This window comes from Mixophyes fleayi, chromosome 8, assembly GCF_038048845.1.
Source record: "Mixophyes fleayi isolate aMixFle1 chromosome 8, aMixFle1.hap1, whole genome shotgun sequence".
NCBI classification, from domain to species: domain Eukaryota; kingdom Metazoa; phylum Chordata; class Amphibia; order Anura; family Limnodynastidae; genus Mixophyes; species Mixophyes fleayi.
In genome coordinates, this window is record NC_134409.1 from 105,274,271 (window position 1) to 105,289,511 (window position 15,241).

At 40.1% G+C, this 15,241-nt stretch overlaps 1 protein-coding gene across 2 annotated transcripts in view; it reads right to left on the minus strand.

Moving 5' to 3' along the window:
- Window positions 1-313: 313 nt before the first annotated feature.
- Window positions 314-15,241, minus strand: part of RAC2 (Rac family small GTPase 2) — a 97,118-nt gene continuing 82,190 nt past the window's right edge. For both annotated transcript variants that reach the window (XM_075183070.1, XM_075183069.1), the window contains 4 exons: window positions 10,310-10,372; window positions 8,191-8,350; window positions 6,039-6,171; window positions 314-545 (listed from right to left, as the gene is read on the minus strand). In XM_075183070.1, coding sequence (XP_075039171.1) covers window positions 6,041-6,171; window positions 8,191-8,350; window positions 10,310-10,372 — 354 coding nt within the window. In that variant the 3' untranslated portion in view covers window positions 314-545; window positions 6,039-6,040. The remainder of the gene's footprint in view (window positions 546-6,038; window positions 6,172-8,190; window positions 8,351-10,309; window positions 10,373-15,241) is intronic.

The following is a 15,241-nucleotide window of genomic DNA, read 5'->3' on the forward strand; positions in this document are numbered from 1 at the left end:
ATTCTCCCCCCTCTCTGCCTCATTCATTTTTCTGCATGCAACCATCCTACCCCATTCATTCCCTCTCCTCTGCTAACCCTGGCGCATTGACACTCACATACCAATGCACCATCATCATGCACATACACATCAGCGTCTCTGTGGATAGGAGACACGGCATCACTTATAACATACTAATCACATAGTCCAGCACTCATTCACTGTGCAAGATAATAGAAATCTGTGCCACATAACGTAAGCAGCCTGTAATACACAGAGGAGCACTGAGAAAAGTCGCACAAAGTATTTTATATTTAGTGGTATACACAGCACACACAGTAATAGAAAATATTTATTTATATTCTGAACATTATGACAGATTACAAACTGGAAAAGGATATTTTGAAGACAACAGTAAAAAGAAAAAGCAATGAATAATATTGAACAATGTGTTTGAGAGCAGCTAGTTAATGAGTGATGTGCGGGGGTTTAGGTGGTAGGGGGTTTGGTCGTAAGGACTAAGCAATTGTCTTCTGGAGCAAGCTGAAGAATTGTCTTCTGAAATCCTGTACAACACAAAAAGAAAGACAATTAGAAATAAATGAGACACTGCGATCCTACTGTACAGTCTACAGGATATACCATGCCCCTTTAACCTTATGTCCCATAGGAAATGATGACAGTGATAAGCCTTCATTGGCATTTGCATTTTGATAGTATGTATTCGCATATTTGAATAATAAGCGATAAGAGAAACAATGGTGAGCAACACAACAAAAGAGCCCTGAAGCTTAGTTAAAAGCCCTGTCGTCTCCACTCACTGGAGGCCATTTATGATGTCCAGAACGACCTAGTCACCTTGGTGGCACTATGTGAGTGCTGGAGTGCCTAGATTTTCACCAAAGTGCATAAGTTTGTGGAAGAGCAGTAGTCTACTCTAGCTGATAGGAGCTATTGGGCAGAGTGAGGGGTAAGTGCAGAGTAGTACTGCGGAACGGTGCAAAAATAAGATTTAATTTCGGGGAGAGAGAAAACTTAACATGAAATAAAAGGGTGGAGGGCAGGGCCGGACTGGGACTAAGAATCAGCCCTGGCATTTAAATTACACAGGCCCACCTGAGGCCCAGTAGGAAAGAAATTGTGTGCCGCCGCACAGCGGCGGCGCCGAAAAGGGCGTGGCCACATTGTGGTGTGGGTGTGGCCAACATGGGGCATTGATACATACATTATAATAAAACATTACATTTATCACACCCTCCCATCCACATCACGCCATCTCCCCAGACACATTATGACACCCCCAGCCCACTGTACTTATCTATGCTTCTGGTGCTGCTGACATCCATCAGCATAGAGTGAGCAGGGAAGCTCTTAGTCTCACGAGATTACCACATCTTGTGAGACTTAGAGCTCCTCGGCTTGCTCTGCAGGCTGTGTCCTGTCCAGGGACTGGGAGCAGCTATCCGCTCATTCCTCCTAACCAGAGCTGGATTAACGCTCGGTGGGCACGGGGTATTTAAGACAGGGGGTCCCTATTATGTAACATGGTTATCATATTAGACAAAATGTTAGACAAATACACAGGCAATACTGTGTGCAATACTGTTAGTTGCACGCAGCTTTGCCTTCACAAGCAGTACAGTGTGAAGTGGGACTTACCTCCCAACTGTCCTTGTAGTCGGACCAAATCTCACTAAACGAGACAGTCACCAAAATTTGGGAATTCCCCACCAGTGTTCTTGTCACTTTCACCACCTGTGGCTGCTGGTGTCTTTAGTAGCTGCTTGTCTGGATCCTCGAATGCTGGAGGCCCTATTTTGAAAAAAAAAATGGGTACATGTAATTTAGAAACCTCCAACCAGCCCTGGGGGTAAATGTATCATACCCCGGTTTTCTCAACTCGCGGGAGATCGTAGTCTTCGCAGCTTAAATTTAAAGCGGCGCTGCCTTGTAAAGGGAGGTTTCCCTTTACAAGGCAGCGCCGCTTTAAATTTAAGCTGCGAAGATGCCGATCTCCCGCGAGTTGAGAAAACCGGGGTATGACACATTTACCCCCCGGTGTTTAATCAATGCAACCCATGTTTTATAATTAGGCCTCCCTCCAGACTAAACATTAAAATACTAGCATTCACGTTTAATAAACCTATATACCTCCCTCCAAACAACCCCAACAATAAATTAAATCGCATTTACGTTTAAGAAATATACCTATTTCCCACAACCATCACTGTCATTAAATAATTCCTATTCACATTTAAAAATAGACGTTATTTTTTTCCCAAACAGCCCCACTTTCAATTAATAGCCCCCAAAACATATTATGCCACAATAGTGCCCCAGTTCGTACAATAGTACGCCCAAATGATATTTGTCTCTTATTTCCCCCCCCCAGTGGCATACTGTTTCTTATTATTCCCCCCTTCCCCGAGTGGCATACTGTCATGTCTCTTATCCCCCCCCCCAGTGGCATACTGTCATGTCTCTTATTCCCCCCCCAGTGGCATACTGTTTCTTATTACCCCCCCCCCCCCCCAAGTGGCATACTGTCTTGTGTCTCATTTCCCCCCCCAGTGACATACTGTTTCTTATTATTCCCCCCCCCCTCCCCGAGTGACATACTGTCATGTCTCTTATTCCCTCCCCCCCCAGTGACATACTGTTTCTTATTATCCCCCCCCCCCAGTGGCATACTGTCTTGTCTCTTATTTCCCCCACCGTGGCATCCTTTCACTTCTCCCCATTTTCTATGTACAATCCTCCTCCCCCCCTTTATTGTACTCACCTGCATGTCTCTACTCGTTTCCGCTGTCGTCTGCCTTTTTCTGCTGTCCGCTCCTCTGACAGCTGCAGGACCCGGCCAGGACATGTAGCGCTGCGCGCGACACATTTCCTCTGGTGGCTGGTTCCTGGGGAGAAGCCAGCCACCAGGAAGCCTGTCAGTGACAGGCTGTACGACTCTGACTGCCCTGGACGCGATCATGTGAGTATACAAATGCTCACATGATCGCTGCGCAGGGGAACGGACCGGCCCAACTGACCATCGGCCCTTCTGGCAAATGCCAGAAGTGCCAGATGGCCAGTCCGCCCCTGGTGGAGGGTGTGCATTTTTAGACTCATTGCTTGCTTTGCTGAAGGACACACAGTGCATAAACACTTGGGGCTAGATTTACTAAGCTGCGGGTTTGAAAAAGTGGGGATGTTGCCTATAGCAACCAATCAGATTCTAGCTTTCATTTATTTAGTACTTTCTACAAAATGACAGCTAGAATCTGATTGGTTGCTATAAGCAAAATCCCCACTTTTTCAAACCCTTAGTAAATCTAGCCCTTGAAGTTTGCACTAGTTCTGGTATGGTGGAGATCGAGTCACATCCTATACTTTTCATGGGATTTCATTTTGCACCTCCCAGTAGCACTTCAGCTGAGAAGCGCATTTCTTGTTGCATTTTGCCCAGCGAAAAAAAAACTTCAAACACATAAAAGTAATGTAATAAAAATAGCACCCAGCTCCCCTAACTCGCATGAGAAATTTAAGCCTCAAATGGGGCTAAGCCGAGCAGTATTGTAGAAAAAGCCTACAAATTTAATTTAATGAAAGGGCTTGTTCCAAACTTCTAGTTTGCAGATGCGTCTCCCAGAAATATCCATATGTGTTCTTGGTGAGCATGTGCAGTACGGAAATGCACACCGAACACAAAAAATGAATGTAGGTCCAACCCCTTAGTGTCCACTAGACAGCGCAAGAAAATATACTGACTATCAAAACATGGATGGAGGTGCCTTTGGGCTTAATATCATGGGGCCTGAGTCATTAAGGGAAATTAAGTAAACAAAATCACAAACCATGTTGCAATGCAAGGGCTGCAAATTAGTTTTCTATTTTGCCCATAAGTTAAATACTGTCTGTTTTTTATGTAGCGCACAAATATCAACTTTAAATGTCAGTGTACAAATAAGCTATCAAGTGTGTGGACAGCACAGTGGCCTAGTGGTAGCACTTCTGCCTCGCAGCACTGGGGTCATGAGTTTGATTCCCGACCATGGCCTTATCTGTGTGGAGTTTGTATGTTCTCCCTGTGTTTGCGTGGGTTTCCTACGGGTGCTCCGGTTTCCTCCCACACTCCAAAAACATACTGGTAGGTTAAGTGGCTGCTATCAAATTGACCCTAGTCTCTGTCTGTCTGTGTGTGAGTGTGTACCTATATTAGAGAATTTAGACTGTAAGCTCCAATGGGGCAGGGACTGATGTGAATGAGTTCTCTGTACAGCGCTGCGGAATTAGTGGCGCTATATAAGTAAATGATGATGATGAAGTATTTGTGTGCTACATGAAAACACAGACAGTATTTAACTTATGTGTAAAATAGAAAACAAATTTGCAACCCTTGCATTGTAACATGGTATTGTCCTGAAGACTACTTAATCATTTTTTTTACTTAACTTCCCTTAATGAATCAGGCCCATGGTATTTAACTTTAAGTCATATGGACAAGTTATTATAGGTAATAAATCTTGCCTTTGACTGACAGCAGGTTATATACACTATAGTACTAGACATTCAAATTACCAAGGAAACCAGCGATGAAACTTCAAATATGATTACATACAGATATCTCTTTGAGAAAACCAAATACACTAGTCACACTCACCTTTGTCATAGGTACCTACAAAGACATTTTAAACAATGACTCCAAACCACTTTTAGGAATTCGACTTATCGACTAATCAGTACGTAATGCCGTGTATTCTGCGAGAAATTTCACTCATGTTTATGAAATGCAAATATAATTCTATAGCATAACAAATGCGTTGTGGTTTGTAAAGTGCACGTGAGTTCACCTGAAACCAAAGCTATATGTATGTACTTTTACTGAGTGAATGGATGACATCATTTTTTTAATTTCATAGCTTCAAATATGCCTGTTTTACTTTTACATAGACTATTGTCTGTCTTTTTTTGGTAACATATACGTTTTTATGGCTCCTAAATGTGTCTGCATAAGCTCTTAGGTTGCTTTTTCTGCCACTAATTGTATGTTTGTAATGTTTACATTTGTCTAAGGGACATCAATAGTGTATGTGAATGTGGCACAGCTAGAAGTACTTGGCACGATCAGCAGAGGGCATCAAATCTCACCCTTTTCCTCACACAAAAAACGCTTCCTCCGAACACCACAAAAAAGTCAGCTTGCACATCCAGCATACATTACACCTTAGAGACAAACGCGCTGGTGGTTGACCTGTTCTATATCATGTAGAAAACCTTGCTATTATCTGTCGATGGGAGGGCATAATTTATCTAAAGTTTGTGGTTCTAATTAAAGAAAACAAAAACCTATAGTTTAGAAATGAAAAATATTGTGAAAAATATGTAGACGTAGAAATGCCAGCATTGGCCCTGTTTGAGCATAATTACTGCAACTATTGACATTAGGCCTGATTCTTTAAGGAAGGTTAAGCAAAAGTAAGTAAGGCAAAACCATTATGCATTGGAGGGGGAGGTAAATTTAAAATGTGATGGCAGATTTATGGTTGGGGTAGGGCATGTCCTAGATCAACTTTAAATTTCAGTGTACAAATAAGCTATCAAGTATTTGTATGCTACATGATAAAACATACATTATTTCCTTATGTGCAAAATAATAAACTAATTTTCACACCTTGCATTGTCACATGGTTTTGTCCAGAGAACTTGAGTAAGAAAACTTACTCAATTTTTTTACTCACTTACTCAAACTTACTTAATTTCTTAACTTTCGTTAATGAATCAGGCCCATTATCACCATTATTATGACATTTCTACAGCAAACTAAGAGGCCTAGGTAAATTTGTTTTTGGGTTAGTGAAAAAATGTTATGGTGTTTTAATAATATTATTTCAATGTGGGATTAGGGACATTTGGAAGCTGCTGCAGTTTTCATGCATACGTTATTTATAGCTCCAGGATTATTAGGTCCTTAGACTGTGCCGTTTATAGGTTGACAATTCCTTAGTGAGGTCAAATAAGCAATAATAATAGACAAAATAGACATTACACATACAAAGCACCATCCAGCTCACCTTTACAGCAAGACACATGGGTGCTTCTTGGGCCTGGAGGGTGGCGGACATAACACAGCTCTAATAGCCTCATCAAACACTGTCTTTAGGCCACGTTGTGTGAGAGCTGAGCACTCTAAATACTTCACCGACTCTGGGGAGACAGAAAGAGCGCAGAGCTTAGAAACAGAGCACATTGGAAAATAAAGCTTTTGGATAATTAATGGAATGCAGACAGACACAAAAGATTGGGTAGAGAAAAGAAAGACACAGAAGTACAGAATAAAGAAAGGCAAAGTAGATACGTGAGCAGGATAGACAGCCGTCTGGTTTCTGTCAGTCATATAATATGGAATAAAGGATGTTTAGTGTATTTTTACATTCGGAACATGTCTTTCCTCATCCAAAATCATCATTAACCAGTCGTTTTCAACAGTATCATCACTCTCTTTTATCCCCTTCCCATAGCTTCTTCTCATGTATCTCTTCTTCATGCCTCTAATATCAGGAGTACAAATATGTTTTAATTATAATGCACATATGGGTGTATATTTACTAAACTGTGGGTCTGAAAAAGTGGAGATGTCACCTGTAGCAACCAATCAGAATCTGGCTGTCATTTTGTAGAATGGAATAAATAAATGACTAGAACTAGAATCTTATTGGTTGCTATAGGCAACATCTCCACTTTTTCAAACCCGCAGTTTAGTAAATATACCCCATGATATTAATATATGTATAAATTCCAGTAAATCATAAGTGTACAAAGAGTTAAATATAACTCCAAATAATGTTACAATTATTAATAAATTATATTTCCTAATCTATCCATGCTTCATTAGGAAAACGTGTGTATTATTAGGAGTAATGCACCACCTACTGCAAATTATTGTAGATATTAAATGATTTCTATGATCTGTATAAACGGACTCAGCCCAAGCAAGGTTTATTTGACAAATTGTTCAACCTTTTTGTTTTCAAGGAAAGATCTTGAAGCTGGCATAATGTTATGAATAGATAGCATTTATAGCGCCACCTGCAGAATACAAGTAGTACTAGCTCACCAGAAAACAGCAGCACGATAAAACAAATAAGTAGATTGCTTTTATACTTTTACAAGTAAAAATAACAGCAGTAATTGAAAAGTGATACTATAGTGGATATCATTACAACTTTTCAAGATTCCGAGGGGTCGATTTATTAATACTGTACGCTGACAATCAATAATCATGTCTGCAAAATGTAGCATGCCAGGGCTGGTCTGGGTGCAATTACACAGGAGAGGATCCAGCTGGATCCCATTGTAAAGTGGAAGTAACACCATCTTGAAATGCAAAGCTTTACGCAGCTTAGAGATCTATGGGGATGGTGGTAAGCTTCGTTAATAGGGTTTAGGCCGGAGAAATCTCTAATTTCTCCGCTGTTAATCCATTCTTAAATAACGAAAAGCGGTGAAAGAGTCTTTTGATAGTATTTACTCTGGAATTGTGACTCTTCACAGCTTGTTATATAGACCCTAAGGGAGGACGAAGTGGACGAAGAGTACAAATATTTTTCGTTTCTCTATATGATGTAACTATCCCTGCCTAAAAAGGCGGAGTAGGAGCAAACATTTCAAAAATCCCTTTTGGCATAAGATTCCAGATAGAAGCTACACACAATATCCCATGGAAGTAATGTTGATGCAGTTTATATTTTCTACACCTCTTATATTTTTACCTCTTTGTATGTGTCTAACATTTTTATGTGTAAATTGCATTGCACCTCTCGATTAAAGATAACTCTGATATGATGGGACACTGATAAGCTAAACAAATCGATAAGATTGCTTAGTGAGGAGCTGACGTTAAGGTTCAATACCTTTAATCTTTTGAATTTTGCATTACAAAATATTAACCCTTTGTCACCTGGACTGCACTGTGTTTGACTGTACGTTTGTTACTTCCCCTGCTTTGTGTACGCCTGATGATACCTTTGGAGAAACTGACAGGTAAACTGTGGGGGTATCATTCTAATATTCCAGTACCCTTGATGGCAGGTGTCAATATTCTGTACTGATGGAAGTCTTATGTGCTGAGATTGTACACATGACTAGGTACATACCAGCAAATACTTAATTTCAATTATTCAAACCTGCAAATATTCCCCAGCTTCTGCCAGTGCCCATACTCACCGATCTCTTTGGCCAGAGCCAGGCCCTGTGGATACGATATTGGTGACAGCTTCTTCTCTTTAAGCTTCTCAATAGTTTCCTTGTCGTCACGCAGATCTAGCTTTGTGCCAACAAGAATTATGGGGGTGCTGGGACAATGGTGTCTCACTTCTGGGAACCACTGGAAGGAATAAAAAAAGCTAAAATTCAGATACAGTATGTAAGAGGTAAAAGTGCCACATAAACACTTTGGTTATAGAAATGACTGTTGAATTAATTGCAAGTATGGTTTCATCAATTTACCGCTGTTATATGGCCAAGTGCCGAGCTACAGTCTTCAAATTTTCATTGCAGCTGTTTCTCTCCGCTTGTTTCCTTTCGTGCACTTAGCAGAAACCCATAAAATTAACATACAATGTAATTGTGCCGTTCTTCTGAGTGTATGTGTACTTTACAATTACAGGGCAAGAAACAAGGACAGAGATTTTGCTTTCCTTTTCACTTTTATCAAGCTTTACGTCATGCTAAAAAGGCTGTTTCCGCATGGTTTAGAGAAATCTTAGTATCGGGGTTATTTAACAACAGCCTAACATAGGAAAGAAGTATCAGCGATATCCGTAACTACCACAGAATACCGCAGTCGCTATAATTCTCAACGGGGACTGCTAAGAGGCACTATTTAGCAAGCTCTAAAAAGCTTAACTTTTCGGAACTTGTCCACGATTGCTCACGCTATCTGAGGATGCGCAGTAAAGATGGCGGGTCAAAATGGAAGTTCCTTCTTTCAGTGCTGCAATCAGTAAGAGGTGAGAGAACTCTCTGGTCATACAGTCATCGCCGGGACTGTTTCTTACCTGATGTGCTGTTCAGGCACGACTTTTATGGGAAATAGGTCAGACTATGCATCCATTATGGCTGCAAAAACATCACTAAGGGATGCTAATTAAGAGGGGAAGAATGCGTAAAATAATAAATAAGCAGTCAAGACCTTGTTGAGTCACAGGAGATTCCTATAGGTTTGTATTAGTAACTAATATATAGTGCTAACTTGCATGTGAAGCCTGCCATCCAGTAGCTAATCACAGCAGCTACTCCTTGGTGACGTCACAGGGCTGCCATTAATAAATGTGTAAGTTCATCCGATCATTGAGAAAGGGTTAACATTAAAGTAAAATGATTCCACAGAAAGCAATGTCACAAGTAGACTATGGCTGGTGTGCCTTCCCTGTATGGGGGAGGAGGTGTAAAATTACTATTTGCAACTTCATTGCCAAAGGCAATTTTCTGTAGTGAATGATTAAGAGCTGTAATAATGGTACTGTTGAAAAGCTGATTACAGTTTTAACAATTCTTAATCACCTGACCAAATAAGGATTTATGATATAAGACATAGTTACTAACATGCTGTAAGCAGCTGTAACTCACGCCAATCAGTCAAATGAGAGCTTTGATTATTCTAAACCGTACGTTAGACTAATGAACGCAAATGTCTGTTTTGTGGTTCTAATTATAGCTACTTGCATTATTTGCACCATGTTATAAAATATGATTGTTAGTTTTTTAGCTGAGCATACTGGAGGTCTATTCAATCTAATTAAGGGAGAATAAATTATCAAGTTGCAGTTTTAATATGTGAGTCGGAATTATCAACTGAATCATCAAAGAAGATGTGTACAAACTGTAGACATGGAACATGTGTGGCCATGTTAGACATCGACCATACGCTTTATTGGAATATAACCTCTAATTTTATAAAGATGGTCAAATCATGGATGCAACTGCTATAATAAGCATTAGTATCCATGCATTATATTGTATTATTATGGGCTATATGATACGGGACTCTATAGTGTTCTGGTTAATTTGGTCTGCATAATTGCAGGTTAATTCATTTTGCTAATCACAGTCATAAGTAATTCCCCTTTTCTATACAACAAGCTTATTACACTAATATTCCTGTATTCCATATACCATGCATCGCACTGTACGTAAAGCATTAATTATTTTTTTTTTTAAATGTACTTCTCTAAGACAGTTCACTGGTTCTCAATTTGAGAACAACAAATTGAAGATGACAAGTGTAAGGTCAGGATTATTGAACAATGTCATACATTTGTTAAAGTGTACTGGTAATTCTCACCTTAGCTCGGACATTTTCATAAGATGCTGGGCTCACCAAAGAAAAACAAATAAGGAAAACATCCTACAATGGAAAAAGAGGTATATGTTAGGGATGAAAGCCATTGTGATGGTTCTTATATCCTGTCATTGAGCAGAAACTAAACGTCTAAGAGGGTCGCATAGAACCATACACCACATTGGAAACCTAATCCCCTCTGTACAGGGATTTATCTGTTTGAGCCTCTGCAGTCATTCTCCTGTACACTTGCCCTTTTCATCTGCTAGTCATACACTCTCATAGCATTTTGTGATCTTTGACTTCAGTGCCCACACGGTTGGACAGGTAATAAGTCACGCTGCTTTACATTCAGATCCTCCACCCTCATTAATATGAACTTTTCCTTATCCCACAATGTACTGATTGCTCGACCCTCATTAATCTATTAAATAACTCATGCTAAGAAGAGACATCTGGCTGCCTCTGCTTCAAGTTCATGTTTATCACTGTTTTAGCTTTGAAAACATTGGTTTACTTGCACTGAAATACACTCGTTTTATTTTGTGCTCCTAGAAAGAGCAGATGACATCTCCTTTAATGTGTTAGATAAAGGGCACTTTGAAGTGTTCTTAAGATCAAGGGCTTTTGCACAGTGGATAAGGCTAGTGATGCTCTGCGAATCATAAATGTGTTCAAGTGTGCTTTATCTGCCATCACCTGTACTTCATTTTAATGTCTTCAGTACACAGCAACATCTCGTTTTAGTGATTTAGATGTGCAGGTACTGTCGCTGGATAGTTGTGCATAAGGAAGTCCCCTATTCCTTTTGATATGCCAATCAGAATAAGAAATGCTCTGTCACCTAATGACACTATCAGTTTGTGCTAATAGGAGTATAGAGGTGTACGACTAGGCGCAGTGGACACATAATCACTATGTTACATTACTGCAGTGAAACCCTTTTTCTGTTAAATTCTGCTATTTTTTGTCATCATAAATAAGCCCCTAATTCTTGCTGGGAATTTTTTTTTTTTTTGATGATGTGTCCAATTAAATATAATTTAAACTTTGCAGTTGATGTGTAGAAAAAATTATATTTTAATGAATTGCTCATTTGAAAAGATGCTCATTACTAATTTGGGTAGTAGCCTCTTACAGACTGCGAGTGTTACTTTCTCCATATCATTTATTCTTTGAAAGAAATCCCATATTATTTGCAGGCTATTGTAATATAACACCTTCATTAAATAAAACTAACAGTTGTTTCCCCTCGGCTGGATTCTCCTTTTCCGATAGCCCTTATCCCCTCCCCTACCTTCTCCACTCCCTCCTACACGTTCCCCTCTACCTCCCCCCTCTCCTTCCACACTCCCCTCACACAAAGACTAATAACACAACAGTTGTGCAGTGCCTATTGTTCACCTGCACACCAGAAAATAAGTTAAGAGAGGTAGAAAAACTACCAGTTTACATTAGGGATGTGCACCGGCGACTTTTGAGGTCTCGTGTTTTGTGTTTTGGATCCGGATTTTCGTTATTTTTGACGTTCGGATTTGTCTCGCAAAACACTTGACGAAAGGTCTCGGTTCGGATTTAAGGTATTGGATTCGGATTTTTTTTGAAAAAAACATAAAAAGTTTAAAAATCAAGTTTTTGGGCTTATTTTCACTCCTAGGCTATTATTAACCTCAATAACATTCAATAACAAGCATTTCCACTAATTTACAGTGTATTCTGAATCTGAACACCTCACAATATAGTTATTAGTCCAAAACGTTGCAACAAGGTATCTTTCTGGACTGCGTAGAGGAGTGGGTCACCACAATATATATTAAAAACCCTGAACTTTTATGATTCGCACCAATAATTGTACCTGGACTGCGTAGAGGAGTGGGTCACCACAATATATTAAAAACCCTGAACTTTTATGAATCGCACCAATAAATGTACCTGGACTGCGTAGAGGAGTGGGTCACCACAATATATATAATAAGAAAACCATCAACTGGTTTGATTCGCACCAATAAATGTACCTGGACTGCGTAGAGGAGTGGGTCACCACAATATATTAAAAACCCTGAACTTTTATGAATCGCACCAATAAATGTACCTGGACTGCGTAGAGGAGTGGGTCACCACAATATATTAAAAACCCTGAACTTTTATGAATCGCACCAATAAATGTACCTGGACTGCGTAGAGGAGTGGGTCACCACAATATATATAATAAGAAAACCATCAACTTGTTTGATTCGCACCAATAAATGTACCTGGACTGCGTAGAGGAGTGGGCACTGGGCACCACAATAAAATATATAAAAAACCTTCAACAGGTCTGCATTACACTACACATACGGCTGCTCCTCCATCCTCTCCATCATATACATGTTGGAGTTTTAGCGTGTGACAACCTCTTGTTTTTGATAATGTCAGTGCATTTTGAATATTTTTCAATTTGCCCCACACCACTGAATGTACTTTATCTATGATACGCATCTATCTATCTTGACTGCGTAGTGTGGTGGCCCCGGTACACAATTTGGTACCGGGGCCACAATAAAATAAATACACCCTCCACGTGTCAGAATTCCACCAAACAAGTATCTGGACTGCGTAGTGGGGTGGCCCCGGTACCCAACTTGATACCGGGGCCACAATAAAATAAATACACCCTCCACGTGTCAGAATTCCACCAAACAAGTATCTGGACTGCGTAGTGGGGTGGCCCCGGTACCCAACTTGATACCGGGGCCACAATAAAATAAATACACCCTCCACGTGTCAGAATTCCACCAAACAAGTATCTGGACTGCGTAGTGGGGTGGCCCCGGTACCCAACTTGATACCGGGGCCACAATACCTCCTCCAAACATGCTACAGACAATTCGTCATTGAGATCCCATTAAGTATGTTAAAGACAGACAGGGTCCAAGTGTTATTAGTTGACTTTGTAAAGAAAAAAACTGTCCCTGTTGCACATAGTCGTGCAATGAAGACTTACTTTTTCATTTAAAGGCACGATCTTTCAAGTGTAGTGTTTGTAAGTCTAAGTCATATTATACTTTTGGTAAAATTGGTTTTTTTTGTTCCTCTTTATGTTAATTAATTAGTAATAGAATTAAAGTAGGAAATAGAATTAAATAGAATTAAAGTAGGAAATAGAGTGGTATAGAGTTGTAGTGTGGTATAGATAGAGTGGTCCACACAATATAATAATAAAACCCTCAACTGGTCTGAATTCCACCAAACAAGTATCTTGACTGCGTAGTGTGGTGGCCCCGGTACACAATTTGGTACCGAGGCCACAATATAATTTAAAAACCCTCCACGTGTCGGAATTCCACCAAACAAGTATCTGGACTGCATAGTGGGGTGGCCCCGGTACCCAATTTGATACCGGGGCCACAATACCTCCTCAAAACATGCTCCAGACAATTCGTCATTGACAGACCCCAGACAGACAGGGTCGTAGTGTTATTGTTTGACTTTGTAAACCCAAAAAAATGTCCCTGTTGCACTTGCACATAGTCGTGCAATGAAGACTGACTTTTTCATTTAAAGGCACGATCTTTCAAGTGTAGTGTTTGTAAGTCTAAGTCATATTATACTTTTGGTAAAATTGTTTTTTTTTGTTCCTCTTTATGGTAATTAATTAGTAATAGAATTAAAGTAGGAAATAGAATTAAATAGAATTAAAGTAGGAAATAGAGTGGTATAGAGTTGTAGTGTGGTATAGATAGAGTGGTCCACACAATATAATAATAAAACCCTCAACTGGTCTGAATTCCACCAAACAAGTATCTTGACTGCGTAGTGTGGTGGCCCCGGTACACAATTTGGTACCGAGGCCACAATATAATTTAAAAACCCTCCACGTGTCGGAATTCCACCAAACAAGTATCTGGACTGCATAGTGGGGTGGCCCCGGTACCCAATTTGATACCGGGGCCACATTACCTCCTCCAATTTCCAAGTGTAGTGTTTATAACATCTTAACACTACACTAATTCTAGCACGTCAAAACCTCTTGTTTTAAATAATGACAGGGCATTTAACTTTTGATTTAATTTATTGAATTTGTTGGCATTTTCTTTTACTTTTTGAACATGGCAAACGACTGTTGAATGGTCACATAATGCCAAAAAAAAAGGTGCAAGATGGAATTGTCCTTGGGCCCTCCCACCCACCCTTATGTTGTTGAAATAGGACATGCACACTTTAACAAACCAATCATTTCAGCGACAGGGCCTACCAAACAACTGTGGCTGAAATGATTGGTTTGTTTGGGCCCCCACACCAATAAAACAATTCATCTCTCCCTGTACAAACTAAACAGGCTCTACTGAGGAAAGATGTCGTCCTTATCCTCAACCTCTGATTCCTCTCCCCCTACAGTGTGTACTTCCTCCTCCTCACACATTATCAATTCGTCCCCGCTGGACTCCACAACCACAGTCCCTCTGTACTGTCTGGAGGGCAGTGCTGTACTTCATTGAGGAATTGATTATTCATTTTTATAAACATCATTTTTTCAACGTTGTGAGGAAGCAACCTCCTTCGCCGCTCACTGACCAGGTTCCCCGCTGCACTAAAAACTCTTTCCGAGTACACACTGGAGGGGGGACAACTCAGTTAAAAAATAGAGCCAGTTTGTACAGGGGCTTCCAAACTGCCTTTTGGAGTTCTACCACGTCACTACCTCTAGTTAATTTAGATTGCAAGGCTTGTAAATATAAATACTTTGAAGATAAAAAAAAGCAGGCTGCACAGACTGTGGAGCTAGAAAGTGAAATTAAATGGACCACGTTACTTTGGTGGCTATCTATGCCCCCCCCCCGCCCTACACTTGTAGTTGAATATAAATAAAGCAGCCTGCATAGACTGTAGAACTAGCAATTCAAATATACAAAGAAATGGACAAAGGCAGTTTGGTATCTGTCTGCATCAGATCCC